Source organism: Rhodamnia argentea, chromosome 2, assembly GCF_020921035.1.
Source record: "Rhodamnia argentea isolate NSW1041297 chromosome 2, ASM2092103v1, whole genome shotgun sequence".
In the NCBI taxonomy this organism is placed as follows: Eukaryota; Viridiplantae; Streptophyta; class Magnoliopsida; order Myrtales; family Myrtaceae; genus Rhodamnia; species Rhodamnia argentea.
This window is the reverse complement of record NC_063151.1, coordinates 4144044-4170220: the sequence shown is the minus strand read 5'-3', so window position 1 is coordinate 4170220 and position 26177 is coordinate 4144044. Positions and strand designations below refer to the sequence as shown.

The 26177-nt window shown below is 42.2% G+C and overlaps 4 protein-coding genes across 4 annotated transcripts; 3 read left to right on the top strand and 1 right to left on the bottom strand.

The window, feature by feature from the left end:
* Positions 1–1564: 1564 nt before the first annotated feature.
* On the top strand, positions 1565–2333 carry LOC115748908 (chaperone protein dnaJ 11, chloroplastic-like). Its single transcript, XM_030685562.2, has one exon. It carries the CDS (start codon positions 1583–1585, stop codon positions 2057–2059), a length of 477 nt encoding a protein of 158 aa, XP_030541422.1. The 5' UTR covers positions 1565–1582; the 3' UTR covers positions 2060–2333.
* A 5119-nt stretch (positions 2334–7452) lies between these two features.
* On the top strand, positions 7453–8313 carry LOC115748910 (chaperone protein dnaJ 11, chloroplastic-like). Its single transcript, XM_030685563.2, has one exon. It carries the CDS (start codon positions 7588–7590, stop codon positions 8056–8058), a length of 471 nt encoding a protein of 156 aa, XP_030541423.1. The 5' UTR covers positions 7453–7587; the 3' UTR covers positions 8059–8313.
* Positions 8314–8878: 565 nt separating this feature from the next.
* LOC115748905 (UPF0307 protein KPN78578_45570) lies at positions 8879–12828 on the top strand. Its single transcript, XM_048274363.1, has 6 exons — positions 8879–9399; positions 9530–9578; positions 9671–9722; positions 10260–10432; positions 11941–12051; positions 12558–12828. The coding sequence occupies exons 1-6, from the start codon at positions 9011–9013 to the stop codon at positions 12717–12719; spliced, it is 936 nt and encodes a 311-aa protein (XP_048130320.1). The 5' UTR covers positions 8879–9010; the 3' UTR covers positions 12720–12828.
* Positions 12829–25751: 12923 nt separating this feature from the next.
* LOC115748956 (putative receptor like protein 25) lies at positions 25752–26177 on the bottom strand. Its single transcript, XM_030685621.1, has one exon. The coding sequence runs from the start codon at positions 26175–26177 to the stop codon at positions 25752–25754; it is 426 nt and encodes a 141-aa protein (XP_030541481.1).

Sequence of the window (26177 nt, the reverse complement as noted above, 5' to 3'; positions counted from 1 at the left end):
CCGGTAACCTATGTCGAGTATATATTTTTGCCGGGTTTCTACTAATATTGTCTATTATCCATATCTCCCCGTTCCTCACACGTAACACGACACCCGGTGCCGGGGCTGCAAAGGGACAAAGTCAAATTGCTTTATTTTTTCCCCTCAAATAAAATAGCTTAGAGCTTACAAGAGAGAGAGAGAGAGAGAGAGAGAGAGAGAGAGCATCTATAGTCAAGCAGAGAATGTGGGAAGTGGGAAGGGCGTGGAGGGATCAAAGCAAGAGCCGCAAAAAGCCGACTTTCAGACCACAGTATTGGGTTTAACCCAAAAAAACCTCAATTCAATAAAAAACCGAGGGAGATGAAGAGCCATGGTATCTGTCCAACTCGATTTTGGCTCTCCTGATTATAGTTCCGGTCGTTCTCTGCGCCCCCCGTTTGGAAACTTCGTCCAGGTCATTGATGAAGTCAGCTGAAAAGGCGAGTCAACTCGACGCCGTCACTGTTGCTTGGCCTTGTCGGCTCATTCGACGAAACTGAAAATTTGGCTCTGGCCCGTTCCCCACGGAAACCCATGCCCCCACGCCAGGTTGGAACGCGCAATTTCCGTCGGAAGAAACCAGAAAAAAGGAAAAAGAATTGAAACTCGTAATCGACATTTGTACCTCATGCAAATTCGAATTATTCGGTCGCGTTGTTCGGTTCGTTTCCACTTTGTAAGCATATCGCGATTCATAAGTAAGTTGGGTGATCTATTTCTTCGTACCAAGGCTCCATTTATTTTTCATAATAAGTGAATCAATTTAAAAAATATTTTTATTCAAAATGATCGCTTGTATCGTTTAAAGAAATGAAATTTCATCCTTAACAAATATGTTAATGAAAAATAATTTTCATTTGTTGATTATTTCAAAGGATATAAATAATCAATTTTGGGGAAGTGTTTCCCAAATTGTTCAATTTCTTCGAAGCAAACGGAGCCAAGAAGCCCCTACTTTTTCATTTTTAGTTTCATGTGAGATCTATAAAAATGGGCAGCATTTCGTATCTTTTTTCAATTTTCGAAGCCAGAAAAGATTACTGAAAATTGTAGCTCACGAAACGACGATCTATCATTTGAAAGAGTTTATGTTTGGTGTAATTATTTACTTTATGGATATAAATTACCATAATACGCAATAACAAACGAATTTTTTTCTGCATTTTCATAAGAATCTTACTTAAGGAGAAGGCTCGGTGCAACGAAATTCACTATCCTTCTCTCATACTTTCATTAAATTTGTCCAACTCAGACAGATTGTCTCAGTCCTTATCTCCAACATGTGCGGGCAGAGAGAGAAAGAGATTCTATCGAGAAACACCGACGTTTCGCTGAGTCACCCTCGGATCCGGATAAGCCTCAAACCCTCCTCCTCCTCCTTAACCCAACGCAACTAACCATGGTTAACTCCCACACCCGAACTCCCTATATATTCTCCCAAACTCCAGTCGATCTTTCCTTAACCGTAGCATACAGCTCTCCACTTTGCAGCAAACGCCACAAATCAAATCCAAAACGCACACAACGACACCTCAGACTGTCCCGCATTGACGTTTGCCAAATGGCCTCCGCGTCTCTCTCTTCCTCCGCCGTCTCCTCCAATCCTGCGCTCCCCTTCCCCTGCCGCAGCTACCCCGCGCCCTCTCCGTCCTCCGTCCGGTGCCGCCCCATCCGCGTCTCCGCCTACTGCGCGTCGACCGCCGAGAGGCCGAGGCCGATGGCAGCCGGGGCCCACCCCCAGTCGTCGCTGTACGAGGTACTGGGGGTCCGGGCCGGCGCCACGGGTCAGGAGATCAAGACCGCCTACCGGAGGCTCGCCAGGGTCCTGCACCCGGACGTCGCCGCCTCGGCCGGGGCGGCGGCGGCGGGGCACGAGTTCATGCGGGTCCACGACGCGTACGCCACTCTCTCGGATCCGGACCGGCGGGCCGACTACGACCGGACGCTGTTCCAGGTGCCTGGCCGGTTCGCGGCGTCGGTCCCCGCTGCGTCAGCGCATGGGCCGAGTCGGAAGTGGGAGACGGATCAGTGCTGGTAGCTTAGGAGGACCCGTGAGTTAGTGTTCGAGATCAGTTGATAAGATGCAGCTTGTTGGGCGATATGGAGGCCTGCATTTTAAGTGGCTCCATTTCTGATCCCCGATGAAGATTGATTCCCTTTTTTGAAGTGTGAGGAATGAGTATATATGTGTTTTGTGTATATAAATTCGCAGACGAGATTCTGCATCAGATGTGAGCAGGCGCTCTTTTTTGGCAGCCTCAACTCTTAATAGAACTGTGTTGCCTCTCTGTTCTTTGAAGTTTTCCTCTTCCATAATTCCTTCGTCCCCATCACATTTGGGTTTATTGCGCTCTGTGATTTTCCGGTTTTAGGTTAGCACATGGCCGATCCATGTTCCTGTGAAAACTGATTACACTCGAAGATTCCCAGAATTAAAAGCCAGGATCAGGAAAAGCAAAAACAAATTGGGTTTGCCAATTCCAGGGCTCCATTCCCATGGAGGTACAAGTGCTTGCTGTGTTGTCGTGGACTCCAGATTTGTCGAGCAAGTGAAATTAAAGAACCAAACTGCTAACTGCTCGTGACTGTCAGAATTCAGGCTAGGGTTTAGGCCAATTGAGAATCAACCTCGGACAGCTAGTTACCAAGAAGGACCCGCTCTCGAAAGTCAAGAAAGGGGGTTTGGACGGCATTTGTGGCATTGACCCGTTGAACCCAGCCCGGCCAATCGTTTCTCGTTTCTAACACCGAGTTCTTCAACTCTGAAACAGAACCCGCAGAAAAGATCGTCAATTCATCATTCAAAGGATTAGCTGGCATTTGATAAAATAATGGCGAGCATGGATGATGAGTGCGCTTGCTTCTCGCCCTTGGGGACAATCGTTCACGGACGGAGTGTTGGATTTGAACACTTGCTGCTCCAGCACAAATGATGACCCGAGGTGAAACCTGGACCGACCTTGCAACTGCTCACTCTTGTTACGTTCGGCCTTTGTGAATCCATCCCTGGTGCGGGGGCATCGGGCACAGGCACTAAGGCCTCGAGCCCATCCACGATGGACCTAGGGCCAGGCACCGGAGATCGGACACTTGCATCGGGGGCTCGACCCCTACCTCAACGGAGCCTGGCAAAGGTGCGGGGACTTGGTCCTAGACACAGGGACTGGGCACGGGGACGACCTTAATGGATCCAAGCTTAGGCAATGGGGACTCGAGAATGAGCGTTATGTCTCGTGACCAAACGCAGAGTTTTTGTTCAAAACCTCGATATCTAGCCATATTTTGAAAATGAATTTCGATCTTTTAAAGAGGAAATCATTCAACTCAATTTAAGAATATGTTTTTTCATTGTTCAGAAGAATATTTTTCTTTGACTTGTTTTCCTAAGCGATTCGAATACTAAAAAATAAAAATAAAATATTTTTAGCAAAGAAAATAGAGCCTAAAACGGAGTGTTACCAAAAAAACTTTTAGAGTAAACGTATTACAATGAAAATAGTTTATAATTTTTGGTGAATTTTTTCCTTTTGATTATTCAAGTAAACATGAATGTGTTTCGATAGTTGTGAAGGGATATTAACGGCGGTCATCACCTGTAAATATGAATAATAAACTAAATAGTAATACCATGAAAACTCTAAACTGATACATTTATATCAAATTTACCTCAAATTGGTACACTTGACCAATTTATATTCCGTTAGTTTTCGTTAAATTTTACCATCGAATTGTAGAGTTAGATGTCATATTATAGTTGACGGATGTATCGGTTTGGAGTTTATATCCCCCGTTTATCACATATATATATCAGTTTAGAGTATTTCGTACTATTAATCTAATGTAAAGGAAACTAACAGATGATAAAATTGTGCATGCATATTTTCGTGATACTAATTCAAAAATAAAAAGGAATTCTCTTGTGCATAGTCCCCTTCTAAAACGCAGTAGACCACCGCACAATGTACGTCGGTTTGACACGTGTCACCTTTTCCTGTAGATGCCCATGTTACCTAAGTCGGGGCTGCTCCTATAATTTACTGTCGTTGGAGCCGAAGTGAACAGAATGCGGATCCAAGCTAACAATAGCAACCCCATGAACTTGTAAAAAGAAATTCGCCCGAAAACAAAAAACAAAACTTGTAAAAAGCATGTTCTTCTTATTTATACACGAAACAGCAAAAAAACACCTATTGTGCTAATATTTTTTTGAATCACTTAAGTACCAAATTAGAGAAAAACAATCACCTAAATGCCAATTCCGCTCAATCAGTACATGTGACATTTTTTTTATTAACTTTTTAATATTATGTGGAATTTAAAAGAAAATTCAGTCCACGTGGTGTCCAAGTGGCATTTTTTAAAAGAAAAATTGGTCCACTTGGACACTAAGTGTAATATCTTTTTACAAAATAAGCTAAAATATTTTTAAAAAAATAAAATAAATTAAAAAATTAGCTAAATAACTAGAAAAAAGAAAAATATAGAAAAAAAGGAAATTGATCTGTTGCGGCGGCGAGGGCTTGGAAGCCCTCGCCATCGTTGCCGCCCACCATTGCCCGCAATGGCCGGCGAGGGTGGGAGATGGCCAGTGGGGTTCGCCGGCCACTTGGCAGGCGAGGGCTTCCAAGCCCTAGTTGCGGCAACATAGAGTTTTTCTTTATCTTTTTATTTTTTTTAGTTTGTTTTTTAGTCTTTTAATTTTTTTAACTTTTGGCTTTTTTCATTATTGATGTGGAAGCTCCGACAAGCCATGTAGATGCCACGTCGGATTTCCGACTAAATTCACCGAAGTTGATACTGAAAAAACCGTTTTTAAAAAAAAAATCGACACTTAAGTAATAAAAAAATATTGATACTAAAGTGAGTATTGTACATAAATATCGATACTCTTAGTGTCCTTATTCCATTTTAACGATGTGTTGTTTATGTGGAGATATTTATCCGAAGGAGGGACCGCAAAAGAGAGTACATCGAAGCTTTCTTGGCTCCAGCTCATATTCGAATTCGGATGTGACACGACGTCGCACACGCATTTCGATTTCGAGGGGAATTGGGCGTTCCAACTTGGATATGTTCATGTGGGGATCCACGTCGAATGAGGCCGAGGATGCCCGACATAGAAACGTTGTCAAGTTGACCCCTTCTGGTTTTGGCCACTTCATCGATGACGTAAGACGAAGCTTCCCAAAGGAGGCGGAGAGGACGAACAGGACGAGGTTAAGTCAAAAGTTTGACCTAGAACTATTCATACATAAAGAAAATAATATGATTTATTTTGCCGCCAGGTAAATTGAAATGTGCACTCGTGTAACATCCAGCTACGAGAGTTATTTTAACTTTATCCGTTTGCATCCGTGATATCACGAGTTATCTTAGGTTTATGTATGAGGATTAGGGAGATACAGATAAGAAATTTTGGTATTATAATCCTAGCAAAACCATAGATTTAATAAAGGTTATCGGAGGCGAAAAGAAAAGAATCCAGATAACTATGAGAGAAGAAAGAAACTAGAAGGACGAAATTATCATGGTTGGATACTCGCAGGGTGAAATAATGAAGATGCATTCGGAATGGTAATATCTCTTCTATGCCGTTTAAAGTTGACATATATTCTCAAAAGAAAAAAAGGTTGACATATATAATAAGGATGCATATAAATAATAACAACATTCGCGATTTTCAGTTTCACCCGAGATCTATTAAATGGACAGAGTCTAATATTTTTTTTTTCTAGTTTTCGAGAAAACAGAAAACCGAGAAAAGGGAAAAAAACCACCAAAAACCCCGAACTATGCCAATTGTGACACATTTACACTAAATTTTTTTTTGTGACACCAAAAATCCCAAACTTTTATTCACGTGACACATTTACCCCAAACTTTTTCTTGTGACATTGAAAACCCTAAACTTATACCCGTGTGACATATTTACCCCAAAATATTTTTTTGTGACATTAAAAATCCTAAACTTATATTTATGTGACACATTTACTTAAAAAATTTGAGGTAAATGTGTCACACGAATATAAGTTTGAAATTTTTAGTGTCACAACAAAAATTTTAGGGTAAATGTGTCACACAAGCACAAGTTTGGGGTAAATGTGTCACATGCGTACAAGTTTAGGGTTTTTTGTGTCACAAATAAAAATTTGGGGTAAATGTGTCACAGCGGGCATAGTTTATGATTTTTGGTGGCTTTTTCCCCCGAGAAAATTGTAATTCATGAAATGCACCCTATTTTCTAAAAGAGTTGATTTTTTTTTTCTTTAGGAGAAGAATCGGTGCAATAAAATGTCGTCCCTAATTAAAGATTAGAATAAAAATTGGTTCCTTTTTTTAGATAAAAAGAAGTTCGGGGTCGATTTGAGATTTGACTTAAAGTTTGAGATTTTTTGCTAACACAAAAAGGTTAATCTAAATTTTAGGGTCTTTGTTGAGACAAAAATAAGTCAGGTTAGATTTGAAATTGGAATTAGGGTGCATTTGTTTTGCGAAAAATGAACCATTTGGGATATTTTCTTTTTACCTTTAGAAAATTTAGTTAATGAAAAATGTCTTCATCATCGATAACAAGTTATACCTATCTATTTCCGGAGGCGATGAGAAAATTTTTCATTTATTTATTTTTGTAAGCGATATGATCAATTATTTTTTGGAAAATATTTTTCAAATCATCCTTTTTCCGCTGAACGAACGCATCCCTTATGTTGAGATTTTTTTTAGGAAGTTTTGAAAGGATTTATTTTTTATTAAGTAGAGAAGCCGGTGCAATGAATTGTCATTTTTTCCTACTTAAATTTGTCCAACTCAGAATTCTTATCTCCAACATGTGCAGTAGAGGTGAAAGGTTTTTGATCCGATTTGATCCCAACCAGAAACATGGACGGTTCTTGAGAACCGGGAACCAGACCGGTTGGTTTTGGAACCATACTAGACCGACCGGTCCAATGGAACCAGTCACATATTTGGGAACTCTTGAGGTATTTGTGAAAATTCCTCACAACTGAATAGATACATCCATTCGCAGAGCCATCAACAGATCAACCGACTATGATTCAATCAAGGACCGAGTAAACAAAATAGGAAAGAAAGACGATAAATACAATTCCAATCAGCACATCTCAATTTTCACCTGGGATTCGAACCGCAAATTTATAAGAAATAAAAAAATAAAAAATTTAATTGACCCGGTCTGGGCGGTCCGAATGGGTGGTTCCACCCCTTGAAATTGGATCGCAAAATCATCGATTTCACTTTTATAAAAGCCGAACTGATGCTCCTACAAAGATCACTCCGAATCGGCCGTTCCAATCCGGTCCGGATTTTCATTGCTGAGTCATCATCAGATCCGGATAAGCCCCTCCTCGGATCCTCCTCCTTAACTCAACCCAACTCACCATAGTTAACTCCCACACCCAAACTCCCTATATATTCTCCCAACTCCGGGCGAACTTTCCTTAACCGCAGCACGGAACTCACCATTGAAGCTCTCAGCTCTGCAGCAAAACCACAAATCAAATACGAGACGCACATAGCGCCACGTCCACGTTGACGTTGACGTTGCCAATGGCATCGGCATCTCTCTCTGTCTCCGTTTTCTCCTCCAATCCCCCGCTCCCCTCCCGCCGCAGCTCCCCCTCGCCCTTGCCGTCAGCCGTCCGGTGCCGCCCCATCCGCGCCGCCGCCGCCTGCGCGTCGACTGCCGAGAGGCCGAGGCCGATGGTCGCCGGGGCCCACTCCCAGTCCTCGCTTTACGAGGTGCTGGGGATCCGGGCCGGCGCCACGGGTCAGGAGATCAAGACCGCCTACCGGAGGCTCGCCAGGGTCCTGCACCCGGACGTCGCCGCCTCGGCCGGCACGGCGGCCGCGGGGCGCGAGTTCATGCGGGTCCACGAAGCGTACGCCACTCTCTCGGATCCGGACCGGCGGGCCGACTACGACCGGACGCTGTTCCAGGTGCCTGGACGGTTCGCGGCGGCCGCCGCGGCGTCAGCGCGTGGGCCGAGTCGGAAGTGGGAGACGGATCAGTGCTGGTAGCTGGGAGGACCCATGAGTTAGTGTTAGAGATCAGTTGATAAGATCCAGTTTGTTGGGCGATATGGAGGCCTGCATTTTAAGTGGCTCCATTTCTGATCCCTGACGAAGATTGATACTCTTCTTTGAAGTGTTAGGAATGAGTATATGTTTGCGTGCATATAAATTCGCAGACGAGATTCTGTATCAGATGTGAGCAGGCGCTCTTTTTTGACAGCCTGAACTCTTAATGGAACTCTGTTTCCTTTGTTCTTTGAAGTTTTCCTCTTCCATAATTCCTTCGTCCCCATCACATTTGGGTTTATTGCGCGCTGTGATTTTCCGGTTTTAGGTTAGCACATGGCCAATCCATGTTTCTGTGCAAATCGATTACACCCTAATCACCTGTTCTTGCTCATAAAACTCGGAGGATTCCCAGGATTATTAGTCAGATTCAGATAAAAATGGGTATGCCAATTTTAAGTTGTCATTCCCATGGAGCTACAAGTGCTTGCTCGCGGACTCCAGATTTGACGAGCAAATGAAATTAAAGAGCCAAACTGCTAACTGCTCGTGACTGTCAGAATCCGGGCTAGGGTTTAGGCCAATTGAGAATCAACCTCAGACAGCGAGTTACCAAGAAGAACCCCACTCTCCAAAGTAAAAAAAAGGGGGTTTGGACGAGACTTAAGTCATTGACCCATTGAACCCGGGCCCGGCCGATCGTTTCTTGTTTCTAACGCGGTGTTCTTCAACCCTGAAACAGAATCTTCAGAAAAGATCATAGCTTGATCGTTAATGGAGTCGTTAGTACTTGATAAACAATGGAGGGCATGACTGATGACCCAAAGTTGGTCACGAGGTTCGTAGATACTTGGAGCCCAGAAGGTCATGGGCTGTTTTTGGGCCAATTATAGACTCAATTCAATCATTGAACTCCTACAAAGACGCAGATGAGACTGAGAGGACCAGACCCATGGCTCATCTGGTACGCCCGCTCCGGCAATGGCCAAGGTTCCACCGCCACCGCCACCACCACCATTGCCGTCATCTCTCCCCCTCTCCCTTATCTCTTTCGCCCTTTGGAGCAACGTCGCATCATCATCATCGTCATCCTCGCCACAGTCTGTTTCCGACGTTGGTCCCTTCATCACACCGCGAAGTCCATAACCGGCCGCGGGGTCTCAGATTCCGGAACTCCCCTGCTCCGGCTTACGATCCCCGAGAAGGTGACGGCAGCGACTCCGGCTCCGACTCCGATGCCAAGAAGAGCCGCAACCAGAAGAAGCGCGAGGCTCGGCGCGCCGTCCGCTGGGGCATGGAGCTCGCTTCCTTCTCCAATCCCCAAATCAAGCGCATCCTCAGGTACTACTGGGGAAATAAAACGTGTCTACGAGGTGTCGCGATTTTGAGCTTTTACGGGCTTCGTGGACATAGTGATGTCAATGGTGTAGCATTGCAGTTTGATTCTCTTTTTTTTAATGGAGAATTGCAGGGTGGCTTCTCTGGAGCAAGAGGTGTTGGACGCTCTGATGCTTGCAAAGGTGATGCTTCTGCGCGTTGCTGTTTATCGTGAGGCTTTGGCTCCGAGTTGTTAGTTGTTCATGCAGTTCAGATGTTTGTTGATTTGTCGCAGAGACTGGGGCCGGATATTCGAGAAGGAAAGCGAAGACAGTTCAATTACATTGGTACTATTAAATTCTCTTCTTGTTTTTATGAGTGCGTACGTGTGTGTTTTGTGAGAATCTTTTTGCCTTTCTTGCCGGTTCACCTGGTATCTTCTTTGCTATGCTTGGCCATTGCACAATGAGTTCTTGCTGGAAAAAATAGTTCTTGGAATAAGAAGCTCCTTTCTGATTGCCCCTTTCCCTCCCCCTTAGATTGTGTTTGATTATGTCAGCTTGTACTTTTGAAACGCTTGGATGGTACTTGGAGTATCTTTCCTCGAGTAAATATTGATAAAAGATCAGTAACTGGTAATGATGTGCTCAAGAAAGGCGTAGATGAATTGCTCAAGCTGTGCCAAAAATCTGCAATATTGCTTGCTTAATACTTTCTTTCATTTGCAGATGGAACTTAAGTGTCTTTGGTTTGTTTTCATGTTAAAGTTTTACATAGTTGTATTCTACAGAATAGGAACGAGAGGTGTTGACTCACTAATTCATTGGTGCCTCATGAGTCCATGATATGCAATGTAAACTTCCTTAATGAATCCTATTTGTTAGGGAAGTTGCTGCGAGAAGTTGAACCTGAGTTAATGGATGCTTTAATTGAGGCTACAAAAGATGGTGACCACAGTAGGCTGCAAGCTCTATCTGGCTCGGAGGCTTGGGTTGGCGAAGATGATGATGATGAAGGAGATGAAGAATTAGAAGAAGATCACGAGGAAGTGGAGGAGGTACAAGGGGTTTAACTTTGTCACTTGAGAAAGAAAAATCTGCATTGCCTATTGGTGCTACTTAAAGTTTCATTTGCATCCTCTTGGAGGAATACAAGTTCTACATCTAGACATGCGTGATGGAATCCACTTCCCAATCACCTAAAGAAGAAAGTTCCACCTAAACTTGGTTAATTCACTTTTTAGTTCCTTAATTTTTATTATAAATTCATTGAAGCAGACCATGCTGGTACAAATCTATTAAGCATAGACTAAAATCCTGGCTTTGTATTTACCGAGAGCTGCTGATTTATACAGGTGTCCTAAGTCATGTAAACCTTATACGTTGAATTAGATATAGGTGCATGCGAGATAATTGACATATTCTAGTAAGAAAAGTGGAGATTGCCACGTATTGTTAATAGGTTAATTTTGTAATATAAAGAATGACAGAGCATTTAAATGATTTGAATCTGAAGAAAAACAAATATGCAACGTAGGAAACTATGTGTAGGGAGAGAGGGAATTTATTATCTTCTGTAAAATACTATTTTCACTTAGAATTACGCATTCATAGACATGCTCGTAATGGATAATTACACTTTATTTTTTCAATATCATAGAGGATATGAAGAATTACATGAAATTGTCTAAAAATAAGTGTTTATTAGAAGAACCAATGTTTGTGGGAGCTCACCATTTCCTGCAAATTTATACATCCCTTTCTTCATACCTTTCTGCATCTTCATCTTCTGCCCTTTATTTCTTTAAGATTATACTGGATATGAAAGCTGGATCAGATACATTTCCTCCTCCATCTTGCATGATGTTCATCATCTTCCCTAATTGCCTGGTTTAACTTCATTATGTAGACTCCATATGCGTCTTTTTGCAACAGTCTCCATTTGCTCTGCCCTTCACTCAAAAGGTTTCGAATGAAACCCAAAATTCAAAAATCAAGGAATTAGTTTGTGAGAGTTGGCAGAGTTTCCATGGGAACCCTAGGAACATATTTTGATAAAAGAAGTTACATTAGTAATCAAACTTGCTACTTTCTAGTGGACAAGAGAGACGGCTATTTAACTTCACATACTAAGTTGCGCATAAGGGAGAAATTTTTCCTATAAGAAACTTCAGCGAGAACATTCAATATATATTCTAGCATGGAGCCATCAAATATCTCATTTCTAACTTTTTCAAGGTTAGTGCCGTCTTTTTTTAGGTGCACAGCAAGTTTGAATCTTGGCTTTGTAGGTCACTATTGATACCACAGATTTAGATGATGAACAAACTTTTTAACATCGAAAAACGAATTACACGATAAACAGCTCTTTGGACGCAGAGATGGTGTGAGATTTCATCACCCTAAAAATATGTCAAAGCTTATATTTATTAAGTATGTAGGTTCATTAGTTATGCAATCGATTGGTCATGCTTGAAATTATAGTTTTACATAATGTCCAGCTTCCTTCTCTGGCATTTGTTCAGGTTTCTCATTAATGACTTGCTTTTCAATCTTCAATTCCCAGTCCAGTGAGCATGCAAGCATTGCAAGCAGGTGGTTTGACGGTTTAATCAGTAAAGACATTCAAATAACCAATGAAGTTTACTCCATTCACACCATCGATTTTGACCGGCAAGTAAGTTGACAGATATCTCCTACAGTTTGAGCTTTTAGTTTTATTATTGGAGCGTTCAAATCTCTTGCAGTAGATTTATAACCACTTGAACAAATCATGCCGGCCAAAATACAAAGAAACAAGAAACAACTCCATGGGTTGCTGAATCTATTCCTCATTTGACATTCTACTCTTGACACCATAAACCAATTGATGGTTTTTCATAAGCACACACCTTAACACGTGGAATGCAAGCAACATTTGCACAAGCCCTTATAGTTGGTCGGGCTAATTCATTCATCCAACTTCTACAACATTATGTATGTGCCTGCCCTCGACATGCACAAACTTTCACCATGTTTAGGTCGCTCTTCAGTGCACATACAAACATATTGCCTGTCGCTGAAATTTGCAAGTGCCAATTGCCAGTAGTTAGTGTGGTTGACATATCCTATGCCACGATGTCAAAATTATTTTCAGGTTCCATATTTATGCCGAATATTTTTTCTTTGTTGTACTTCTAATAGGAGCTCCGAAAGCTTGTACGGAATGTGCAGTCGATTCAAGAACAGCCAGCCGCTACTGATGAAAACGAGAGAGAAGCTAGCATAGCGCTGCTAGGGGCTCAGAAGTCCCTTACCCGTTTCCTGGGAAACCTCGCGAGGCAATTACATGGTAGCAATATATGATTACACAGTTGATACTCACCTCTTGTAGTAATCTATTTTGTAACATTGCATTTTCCTCTTTCGGGGTCCGATTAGATCGATTTGCGAGTCAAGGTTGTACATGAGCCAAGAGCCAGGTGGGTGATAGGGTGCTAGATTTAGGAAGTTAAGACCATTTCATGGAAAAGTTTCCTGTTGAATATTTTCTTTCTAATCTCACCGGGTAAATATGCTAAATCATTTTTAAAAAATCCATTTACAAGAAAATAAAGATGAATTCCTTTTTTTTTTTTAATCTAGAATCCACTTAATTCCAATTAAATTATATGAAAAAAAAAATCAATGGGAAGCCCATAAGCTTTAACTTATTTTTAATGTTTAAATGGTGGATAAGGTGATGCGCACTCGAGTTCAAATTTTTAAGCCGCGTTTCGGATGTCCAACTCGACGAGTGTTTTTATTGGTGTTTTCTACACTCCATGGTTAAAACCCTAGGGAAACACTTGTGAAAATTACCAATACTTCACTAGCTTAAACTTAAGGGGATGGATCTTGATTCAACTCCCAACCCGCAAAGCAAATTGAATTCGTCTCCATCGAAGAAGAAGTTGGAAGTCTGCGGGAGCCCTACCCCAACGGACATTTCAGAGAGGACTCGGGTTGCAAGTCATTATACGTCGAAGTTGCTCTCCCCACCACCAATTAAAGTCAGGAAAATTAATAAAAAAGTTTTAAACTTATTGCAGTTGTGTCAATTCAGTCCATTTGGGTGGCCGGTGTTGACATGACAATTTTTAAATATTTCTTTGAAATTTTCAATTATTTTTAATGGTTTTTTTTGTCTGTTTTTTTGGGGGGGGTTTGGGGCGGCAACCTCCGCCGGCCCTTGGACGAGGGCTTGCAAGCCCTCGCCGGCCCAAACCTTGAAAACGAAAAAAAGAAAAGAAAAAAGACATAAAAATTATAAAAAATTTGAAGAAATATTAAGAATATTATTAAAAATTACCATATTAGCATCGACGGCACAATGTCGGCGTCGGCTGGTCAAATGAACTGAATTGACATAATTACAAAAGATTTAGGACTCGATCGCAAAAAAAAAAAAAAAAAAAGAAGAAAGAGAGCTTAGGACAGAATTTGCATAAATGCAACAAATTTATGACTTTTTAGGCCGAAGTGACCATAGACTTGACTTTTAAGAAAAGTGGCAAAAATCTTCCACGCTTGGTATGATATTGCAAAGAGAAGAAAAACCGATCAAATCCAAACTCCCGCGCCGATTTGTCAATGCCCATCTAAGAATGGATGCCTCTAAAATTCATCCAACTCGTCTTTTTATGCATTCAGCCAAGGAGAAAATTCCATAGCACACACCCAAGTAACCCCACCAAGACAATCAAGAAACACCAAGTATGATCCCCACTAATGTCATTTCCGGAAGACTTTGGACTTCGTAAGTGCTCGTAGCGAAGTGCACCTCGGTCCTAGAGCCATTGGGGTCCACACAAAAAAATATGGAATTCTGTCAAACCCTGTGTCTAGGCAAGTAGGCATAGACATGGGCCGTGAACTGCCGGTTCCGGTTCGTGGCCACTATGCAATCGGAAGCGGCCCTTGAAGGGGCAGTTCCGGTTCCGATTCCGGGGTGGGGCCCGGGAGAGGGGGGAGGGAAAGAGTAACGGCTCTTTCCCTAATTTTTTTTTGGCCGGTTCCTAATTTTTTAAAATCGGAACCGATTCGTGAGGGGCCGGGCCGGTTTCGGTTAGGAATCGCCGCCCCCGGTCAATGGGCCAGTTCTAGTTCTTCCACGGGCAGATTCAGGGCCTGTTCCGAGCTCAAATCAGCCCGTGGCCATGTTTATTTGCATCTCTTCTTTTCCCTTCCTGTGCAATTTAGTTGACAAGCACTTCATTAAACTTAAAGATATCTTATTAGTTTATCTTAAATTCTACAACAAATTCAAATTCCTGAGGAGTATTAATCTCAAGAACTCTTGTATTATACAGGTTTAGACGCGTGATTTGAGCGAAGTGTCGAATAACTTTTCTATGCTTTTATTTTCTCTTACAGTTAGTGAAATCACTGGAGGCTTCATAAGTGGAACAACGCAGTTTAAATTATACTTCCTCTTGTGACTAATTCAATCTCGAAATCACTAGACGTACAAATTGATCTAGCATGTTAAACGTGTATTTTGAATTAATCAGATGATTTTATCATTTCGAGAGGAGACTTGCGTGGGTCACTTCACGCTTGAGAAGGGCTAGTATAAGTTGAACTCTCCACCACCAATATGCTCACCCGCAAGCCGAATTGCAAAAATGGGGGGGCATCAAGTCCTCAGCTTCCTCTGTTTCCTCTGTTTCTTACATTCCTCCCTTCCCTTTGCGTCTCCCCTGTGCCCTCCTGACCAGCGCGATGCCTTGCTCCTTTTTAAGAATTCCTTCGTGCTTGATAGCCAGGCGTCGTACGTTTGTGACGGGTATTACCATGTCACCTCCTATCCCAAGACAAACTCATGGAACAAGGTCGTAGACTGCTGCTCGTGGGATGGCGTCACTTGCGGTGGCTTCACCGGTAACGTCCTCGGTCTTGACCTTACTTGCAGGTGGCTTCACGGCACTTTCCGTTCCAATAGCTCCCTCTTTCTCCTTGGCCATCATGGAGCCTCAACCTTTCCGGTAATGACCTTACTAGCTCACCCATTCCGCCACATCTGAGTACATTTCCAAGTATGACTCATCTGCTTAGTCACAATTTTGGGGTATCTCTCCTAGTTAAATCTCTCGCCTGTCCAAGCTGGTGTCACTTGATCTCTCCCATAATGTTTTTCTTGGAATAGGCTCGAGCTCTCCTCTCAGGTTAGAAAATTCGATCGTTACAATGGTTGTTCAGAATCTAACGATACTGAGAAATCTTGTTCTTGATGAAGTAGACATGTCCGCGATTTCTCCAATGTCCTTTGCGAATCTGTCTTCCTCTTTCACACGGCTAAGCATTTCTGAGTGTTCCTTACAGGGGATATTTCCGGATTTTGTTTTTCGGTTACCGAGCCTCACTATTCTCGACCTCAGTGCCAATTATAGCTTGCTCGGGACTCTTCCTAAATCCAATTGGACTGGTCCTCTTGTGTCCTTGAATGTCGAGCGTACAAGCTTTTCAGGAGAAATACCCAGTTCAGTTAGTAACATGAAGAGCTTAGCAGTTTTAAAGCTCGACTCCTGCAAGTTCACAGGGCACATACCCTCGTCAGCGGCGGATCTCGAGCAACTCCAATTTCTAGATCTTGGATGGAATGATCTTAGCGGGTTTGTAGGGTTTGAAATCTCTACCAACACTAAAGTGAAATATTCTTTGCCGAAGCTTGAAGTGGCGAAGTTGTCCTCTTGCAACTTGACCAAGTTCCCATGCTTCTTGAATTCGTAAAAAAGATTAACAGTGTTGACCCTCACTTCGAATAGGATTAGCGGGGAGATACAACTACTGCATTGGAAACGATTGTTGCATGTTGTCCTCCGGAACAACTCATTCCAAGGATCACTCCCGGCCCTTCCACCTCATACCCATTCCTTTGATGCCTCCGACAATGGTTTCACGGGTGAGATCCCATCTTCGATTTGCCACTCGAGTTCACTTTGGTACTTACATTTGTCTAATAATAAATCTCTCGAGGAATATGCCGCCATGTTTTGGTAATACAACCGAACTCCAGGATCTAGACTTGAGCAGGAATAAATTGCAAGGGCCATTACCGTGCTCGTTAGTCAAATGCGTGAACTTATCATTACTGGATCTAAGTTATAATGAGTTCAATGATATCTTCCCACACTGGCCAAAGTTACCGCAATTGGGAAGCCTTGATTTGCGATCCAACAAATTTTATGGTAGGATCAACCTCACTACCTTTGGACTTTCCTTTCCTTTTCTTCGTTCTTTACGTATTCCCAACAACAATCTTACTGGACAGTGGCCCACAGAGATTTTCTCAAACACCTCGTTGGAAATAATAGATTTGTCCAGCAACAAGTTTGGAGGCCCAATTCCACTTCCAGCTCCGGCCTCATGGTTTTATTCCATTGCAAATAATAACAGAACAGGAAAGATCCCTTCTTTATTGTGCGATGCCATTGGGCTCGAGTTCATAAACCTGTCTAACAACAGTTTAACGAGCACCTTGCCTCAGTGCTTAACAAATCTTAGCACTGGTTTGTTGGTGTTGGACTTGCGAATGAATCTCCTTGAGGGCACAATGCCACACTCATTTTCTTCGGGAAATAAATTGACCACTCTTGACTTGAGTCGAAATGGGTTTGAAGGCACATTGCCCCGGTCCCTTCTCAAATGCAAATATCTGGAAGTCTTGGATCTTAGTGACAATCGGATAGTGGAAACATTCTCGAGATGGTTGGGAACATTCCCAGAACTAAAAGTTCTTGTTTTGAGGTCCAACAATTTTAAGGATCTTTTGAATATTCCCAAGGGAGCTTACCTCTTTCCCAAGTTACACATTATGGACCTCTCCAACAACAATTTTAGCCTTGCTTTGCCTGCCAACTTGATGATGAACCTTAAAGGCATGATGAATGGCGAAAATGGGCAAGACGAGTCATTGTATATGACCATGTATTCCCAATCAACATCGTATGAAAACTCCGTTACTGTGACCATAAAAGGGCAAGAGATTGAGCTAGTGCAGGTCTTGACCATCTTCACAACCATTGACTTGTCGCATAGCTCTTTCCAAGGGGATATCCCAGGAGTTATTGGACATCTTCACTCTCTTATAGGGCTGAACCTTTCTAACAACAGCCTTACAGGTTACATCCCTTCGACTCTAGGGAATTTTACTAATCTTGGATGGCTTGATCTTTCTTCGAACAAACTTAGCGGGGGAGCTCCTAGAGAATTGGCAGATTTGGCATCTCTTGGGTACTTAAACCTCTCGAAGAACCAACTCACTGGTCGAATTCCTCAAGACAAGCAATCGAGCACATTTTCAAGCGACTCGTTTAGTGGGAACCCGGGCTTATGCGGAATTCCATTGCCAAAAGCATGCCCCGGCGAAGCTCAACCTCCACCACTGTTGTCCTCGTCACCTGTCAACCACGAAAGGCATGAGAGTTGGTTTAAACATGAAACAGTGTGGATCGGTTATGCATCTGGAGTAGTAATTGGGATGTCCATAGCATACATTGCATTTGAAATGGGAAGGCCTGTATGGCTCGTGCAACGTGTGTGGATGCTGGAGAGAAGAGCAGCCGAGTGGATGCTGAAACCAAAGTGGAAGGTGATCAGATTTTACGGACAATGAAGTTATCGGGGATTTGTCAATTTACACTGTGTAATGTAGATTCGATGAATAAGGATGTCCTCACACCAGCTTGAAATGACATTTCCATTATCAATGCATGTTTCTGACGCCTTCTCTTCTTGTTACTTGGTGCAATTGTTTTTAAGTTTGAATTGAGAAAATGAGTAATGAGGTCTAGTTTTAAGAGAAGAAGAAGAAGACAATTGTGGATCAGAAGATACTATAAATTGTTCTTTGACAGTGAGCATACGTCAAAGGGGAACAGACAAATGTTCAGGGAAATATCCAAAGTTTACATTGCCTGGCGAGTCCATAAGATGCAATGTGAACTTCCTTAGTTAATCACATTTGTCAGGGAAGTTGCTGCGAAAAGTTGAACCTGAGTTATTGGATGCTTCAAATTGAGGCCACCAAAGATGGTGGCCACAGCAGGCTGCAAGCTTTATCTGTATCGGAGTGCTTGGGTTGGCGAAGATTATGACCGAGGGGAAGAAGATTTCGGGAAGAGGAGGGAATACCTGGTTTTTTTAACTTTGTCGCTGCTACTTAAAGTTTCAATTGCATCCTCTTAGAGGAAGACGAGTTCAACATGTATGGGCTTGCTTTTCAATTTTCAATTCCCCGGAGTCCCTAGAAGACATTGAAACAGCCAATGAAGTTTAACTCCATTCACTCCATTCATTTTGACCGGCAAGAATGAATCAAATCCTCTTTTATAACAATTGAATGAATCCCTAAAGTCCCATATTGAGTAATTCCTATATCTCCCACAGTTTGTGCTCTTAGTCTTGTTATTGGAGCATTCAAATCTCTTGCAAGTCTTTTTAAACTACTTGAACAACTCCATGGGGTTGCTGAATCTATTACTCGTTTGACATTCTGCTCTTGGCATCGTAGAGCCATTGATGGTTTGTCATGAGCACACACCGTGTCGCACTCGGAACGGAAAGATAGTGTGTCTGGCATAAGCCCACCAACGTATTTTCCAGAGAAGACTTGTGTTGATAGCTTGGCTTATCAGAAGGGCAATGGAAGTTGAATCCCCATTTACCAGCACCAATAAACTCAATAGTATCCTGAAGTGCAGAATGGGATGGCATCAAATTACTCTCACGCCAACCAACAGACCTTCAAGAGAAGACTTGCGTCGACGATTTCACACTTTTGAAGGGCTATATAAGTTGAAGCACTCTCTGGCATCCTGATCTGCAAAATGGGGTGGCGTGAAATCCTCTGCCTCCTCTGTTTCCTCTGTTTCTTAAATTCCTTCCTTCCCTTTGCCTCCCCCCTCTGCCCTCCAGACCAGCGCGATGCCTTGCTCCATTTTAAGGATTCCTTCGTGCTTGATAGCAAGTCATCCTTTGGCTGTGACGAGTATGTCGGGATCACCTCTTTTCCCAAGACAAACTCATGGAACAAGGGCGTGGACTGCTGCTCCTGGGAAGGCGTAACGTGCGACAATGTCACTGGCAACGTCATTGAGCTCGACCTTAATTACAGTTGGCTTTGTGGCACTCTCCATTCCATTAGCTCTCTCTTTCCCCTTCGCCATCTTCGGAGCCTCGATCTTGTCTGCAATAACTTTGCTCACTCACACATTTCCCCTAGTCCTAGCGCAGTTGCAACGACTTTAGATCTCTCTTATTCAAATTTTTCACTTGAAGTGTTGGGCTTATCTTTTTGCAACTTGACCGAGTTCCCCTATTTCTTGAATTCGTTGAAGAGATTAAGACACTTAGCCCTCTCTCACAATAGAATTCGTGGGGAGATCCCGAGTTGGTTTTGGGAAATAAATCGTGATACATTGGAAACAGTGTATCTTTCTCATAACTTACTGGAGGGAGGTATTCCACAATTGCACTGGAAGAGATTGTCCGACATTGACCTTCAGAACAATTCATTCCGAGGACCACTCCCGATCCCTCCACCTTCTACTTCTTACTTCGATGCCTCTCACAATGGTTTCACTGGCGAGATCCCCTCTTCGATTTGCCAGTTGAGTTCGCTCACCCATTTAGATTTGTCCAACAATAATCTCTTTGGGAATATGCCACCATGTTTTGGTAACATAGCCAATCTCCAGAATCTAGACTTGAGCAGCAACAAATTACGAGGGCCATTACCGCGTTCCCTGGTGGAATGTAAGCACTTATCAAAATTAGTTCTCAGTCGCAACGAGTTCAGCGATACCTTCCCACATTGGCTGGAGGCACCGCATCTGGAGTACCTTGATTTGCGATCCAATAAATTTCAAGGTAGGATCAACCCCATTGCCTTTGGACTCTCATTCCCCGCTCTTCAATCTCTGTTTATTGCCAACAACAATTTTACCGGACGGTGGCCCGTAGAGGGTTTCTCAAATGCCTCAATGTATGTAATAGATTTGTCCAACAACATGTTTGCAGGGCCAATTCCACTTCCATCTCCCATCACATATTATTATTCCATTGCAAGTAATAATATAACAGGAAAGATCCCTTCTTCATTGTGCAATGCTACCAAGCTTGCGCTCATCGACTTGTCTAACAACGGCTTGACAGGTAGCTTGCCTCGGTGTTTAACCAATTTTAGCACTTTGTCAGTTTTAAACTTGCGAGTGAATCACCTTGAAGGCAAACTTCCGCAATCATTTTCTTGGAGAAATAACTTAACGACTCTTGACTTGAGTCGAAATCAGTTAGAAGGCACATTGCCTCGGTCCCTTGGCGAATGTAAACATTTGGAAGTTTTGGATCTCGGTGACAATCAAATAGAGGATACATTTCCGACATGGCTGGGAACACTGCTAGAACTAAAAGTTCTTGTTTTGAGGTCCAACCAATTTAAGGGTATTATGCATATTCCCAATGGAGCTCGCCTCTTTCCCGAGTTACACATTTTGGACCTCTCCAACAACAACTTTGGCGGTCCTTTGCCAGCCAACTTGATAATGAACCTTCAAGGTATGATGAATGGCAGAACTAGGCAAGATGCATCATTGTATATGACACGGTCTTTTGAATTGGCATCATATGAAAATTCCGTTATGGTGACCATTAAAGGGCAAGAGATGGAGCTAGTGAAGATCTTGACCATCTTCACAACCATTGACTTGTCGTGCAACTCTTTCCAAGGGGATATCCCAAGAGTTATTGGACAGCTTCACTCCCTCATAGGGCTGAACCTTTCTCACAACTATCTTACAGGTTCCATCCCCTTGACTCTAGGAAACTTGACTAATCTTGGATGGCTTGATCTTTCTTCGAACAAGCTTAACGGGGGAATTCCCAGAAAAATAGGAGATTTGACATTCCTTGGGTACTTAAACCTCTCCAAGAACCAACTCACTGGCCGAGTTCCTCAAGACAAGCAATTGAGCACATTTTCAAGCAACTCGTTTAGTGGGAACCCAGGCTTATGCGGAACTCCATTGCCAAAAGCATGCCCTGGCGATGCTCAACCTCCTCCACCATTGTCCTTGTCACCTTTTGACTGTGAAGGGCATGAGAGTTGGTTCAAACTAAAAGTAGTGTGGATAGGTTATGCATCTGGAGTTGTAGTTGGGATTTCCATAGCATACATCACATTTGAAACGGGAAAGCCCAAATGGCTGGCCTGTGGTGTGGGAATGTTGGAGAGAAGAGCAACCGAGTGGATGGGGAGGCCAAAGCGGAAGGCCAACAAGTTTCATGGACAATGAAATTGTTGAGGAATTGTCTCTTTAAACTGTGCACCGTAGATTCAGTGAATAAGGATTTCATCTGACGACTTGAAATGTAATTTGTTTTATGAAGCCTCATTTCCAATATCTTCTCTTCTTATTTCTTGGTGTAACTACACATCCGTTGAATTCAAGAGATAATGAGATCTGTCAAGCACATAGCTTTAGAAATGCTAAAATTGTCTCGTAGATAAAAGATGCCACCACATATTTGATTAACATGCCTTTCAGATCAGCGAACAAAGACTTTCTTGCTGTGCATTATGTGCCAAGATTGAATTATAACGGAAGAAATTCATCAGTATATATGAGCTTGTCTATGCCCATTTTACATCAATGCAATCATGTAATCTAATTTGTGACTCCAGCAAGTAAAACGCTCTCCTAGAGCCACTGAGCCAAAGCCCTGAAGCAGAGCATGGGATTACACCAAAATCCTCTGTTTTCTCTCTCTTTCTTTTCAGTTATTCGTCCTCCCTTTCTCAACAGATCAATTATGTTTTCCCGTTCTGAGTAACGCATCACTGCAGTTTGGCATTTCATTCGTTCTTAAAAAATGACTGCTGTGAACACTTTGTTAGGACTGCCTACCGCAGGCTCGCCAGGGTCCTGCACCCGGACATCGCCGTGTCGAGGCCTGAGTTCATGTGGGTACACGAGGCATATGCCACTCGCTCGGATCCAACATGACAGGTTCATGCTGTTGCAGTGGATTTTAGTGTTGATTTTTTAAGACACATTTTGCTCGGTAGAGTGATTTATTGACAACTTTGGTTGAATGGGCTGAGGGCAGTCTTCACTTCTAATTATTCATTGACAAATAAAAGCTACGCTCACAGGAAGGAAGATGGAAATAGGTTAATGGCACTTGCTTCATTTTTCTTCATTTTGCTTGTTTTTATTTGTTAAGTTGTGTGCTCGGCAGATGTCATTATTCATTGTCGACACCTAAATTTTGACTTTCCTTTTTTGTTATTTTTGCATGAAAATTAGAGCTAATCTTTTAGTTCTAGACAAAAATAATTCAGTCATTTTTCATTCATGCATTGCATTAGCATTTATCTGGATCGGCGGTGCGAGACCGAGCTTAATTTTCCAGACGATTTGGACTTAAACTGATGGGCAAATTTTTTGGCAATTCATGGACATATGTGCCGAAAATTTAAAACTATTTTGGAGCTTATATTTTAGAAAAAAAAGGCTTTATCTAAAATGCCAATTATTTGGAAAAAGCCTAATTAAGCTCACAATTGACATGAAAAATTGGACTAGCCCATCTATATGGCTAGGCCAAAATTTTCATCTCATTCAAGGATCAATTTGTGCAATTACACCCTTCGGGACTTAATTCAAGTTATATTTTGAGCCCCGGTTTATTTTACAAAAATTAAGAAACTTTAGGCACTTGATTTGGGACACTTTTATCTATAAATACAAGTGTTATGTCTAGGGTTTAAGGAGGCCACACAATTATTGAATACACGGCCATTGAGAGCTTCACAGGAGATGACACATTCTGGTTTTCGAGAGAAAATAAGATGAAGATTGTTTGATGAAGGCTCCCTCGGTGGAACCCTTGAAGAATTCTCCGAAGCATAGAGAGCAAATCGTCATCAAAGCATCCACGATCCAACTTAAAGTGGCAGTTAGTTTGCTTTGAATTCGGTCCAGACCCGGTAAAGGGAGAGAAAGCCTGAGTCTACAAAGGACAAACATGAAGATTTTCTCTCCTTCACCGAGTGTGCCTGCGTATTCCAACGCCAGATTTAGTGACCATCGTGTCACACGATTGGTGTGCTACCAGCAAGCTCGTAGTTGCACATATTTGTTCACACCATCTACCTTTCGCTACTCCGATGACGTGAAGGCCACCCCGGACATCATCATCATCCGAGCATTCACAAACATCGACGAGGCGATCACCGCCTTTTAGCGGCGAGCCTGCTATTGACGAATCCCAATCCTGACGAATCGACAAGGCGGCTAGCTTGTCGCATTGAATGAGCCTCGAAGCCTCGCCCGACACTTGCTTTGCTGAAGCCCAGCCGGGAAATTCAACGAGGTCAACATCGGTGGTGTCCAGGTTTTGTCTCCTTGCTGATCTCTTTTATTAACTACCTGTTCTCTCATTGTGCCAAGATCAGTTGTGGTGTTCAGATAAAGGAAGGGACAAAAGGTTTGATAAAGCGAGTCGTCTTGTAGTACTTGAAGGAAGGGAAGTGGATGATCATTGGTCTGATTACTGGATCAGATCTTCTTATCATCCAAACCCCACGTGTTCCTTCATTCCAGTCAAAGCGGAGGAGTTATTCTCTTTTGGATTTTTGTCTAGGTTTAACGATTACATTGTGGGTTCTGTGGTTTTACTTTATGCCTGCACAATAATACTCTTGCAGGGTGCATTGAAGCTGTGGCAACATGTATATTCTTTAGAAGAAGAATCGACCACAGTGGTCACCTTCATCGTTGACATCCTGCTGACTATCTTCGCTGCCTCTTCTTGTCAAACACCACAGTCCCATCGAGAGGCCGAGTCCATCACCGACCACCGTTGTGGTCCGATCCCGATCTGATCCATCGACGTGTTCAAATGGAAAACTGAATATCCTTGCAATATTCAAATCAGGAAAGAATGTTATCCTAGTGATAATTTGTTTCTTAATTCGAACTGTCTAGATATTTTCCTATCTTTTGCATATCTAACATATTTATTCTTGCAGATATTATTACCTGTAAATCCTTTTGATAGGGTAATATTGCGTTAGAGATAATGCAATATTATCCTATTGTTAAATTTGGCACATTATTTGTATGTAGTTATTCTATTTATTGCATCATATCATATCTTTATCTTGATTACTTGATTTGTTTTATCATGATATAATTTGCACATCCTTAAACAAACATGCCCATAATATATGCTCTCATATGTGCCTAGACCCGTTGGAAAAATAAATCACACGCCTTATCCATGATCTTATGGAATGAGATAGTGATTTAGTATAGAAATTCGTATTCTGCCCTTCGGCAAAAGGGATGTTGTTTTTCTATACACATATCCGCATACTGGTTCGGATCCTCGAGGATGTAGCAGATAAAATCTCACTCTAGCCCAAATCTTCGGAAATGAGAGGATTTTCGGAAAAATCGAAAATTAAAGGTATATTATGGGCATTTTTGTTTAATTTTGTTCAGATTTTTGATTACTTTTGAATGTTTCCTTTTATTGCTAAAAATATAAAAAAAATCATCCTCCGGGCGTTTAATATAAGGTTCTCATGTCACATTTTTCAATTAATCATCAAATTCACATCGATCAATCGGAAAGGCTTTTTTTTTTTTTTTTCATGAAACCGGTACCGAAAGGGCGTTAATTTTTTTAATTAGCGTAACCAAGTCCCCGAACTCATTCTCTCTGGTTCGTAGAGATAAAATAGTTCTCCCGCTATTTTATATAGGTTTCTAATCAACCTACTGTAAATGATTAGTGGCGGCTCCGATTAAATATTTTCTCATGAATGAACCTAAATTGCGATTCGGTAGGACTTGAGAGGGTCCGAATTAAGTTAGTTATTTAATTAACCCGATAATCCGTTAGCCTAAATTTTAGGTCGCGACATTCATCTTGTTAGTTACACTAATATACCATTGCATCCGAAAACAAGAAGAGAAGACAGTAGAAACAAGCCTTCACAAGGGAAACAACATTTCAAGTTGGGCTGTTGAAAGTTTGATTCACCGAAACTGCATTGCACAGTTTAAAGAGATATCTCCTCGAATGAATTCATTGTCCATGAAATTTGATGACCCTCCGCTTTGGCTTCTCCATCCACTTGACTGCTCTTCTCTCTAAAACCCTCACACATCGTGCAAACCATTTGGGTCGTCTCGTTTCAAACGTAATGTATGCAATGGAAATTCCCATTACTATTCCTGATGCATAACCTAGCCACACTGCTTTCTGTTTGAACCAACTCTTGGGCCCTTCATAGTCGATAGTTTTTTTTTTTTTTTTTTTTTCATAGTCGATAGTTGACGGGGACTATGGTGGAGGAGGTTGAGCATCACCTGGGCATGCTTTTAGCAATGAAGTTCCACATAAGTCTGGATTCCCGCTGAATGATTCGCTTGAAAATGTGCTCCATGGCTTGTCTTGAGGAATTCTACCGGAAAGTTTATTTTTGGAGAGGTCCAAGTATCCAAGGGATGCCAAATCTCCTACTTTTCTAGGAATTACCCCACTAAGTTCGCTCGAAGAAAGATGAAGCCATCCAAGATCGGTCAAGTTTCCCAGAGTCAGAGGAATGGAACTTGTAAGGTGGTTACGAGAAAGGTTGAGTCCTATGAGAGAATGAAGATGTCCAATAAGGCCAGGAATTTCTCCTTGGAAAGAGTTGTGCGACAAGTTGATGGTTGTGAAAATGGCCAAGATCTTCACTAGCTCAGTCTCTAGCCCTTTCATCGTCAT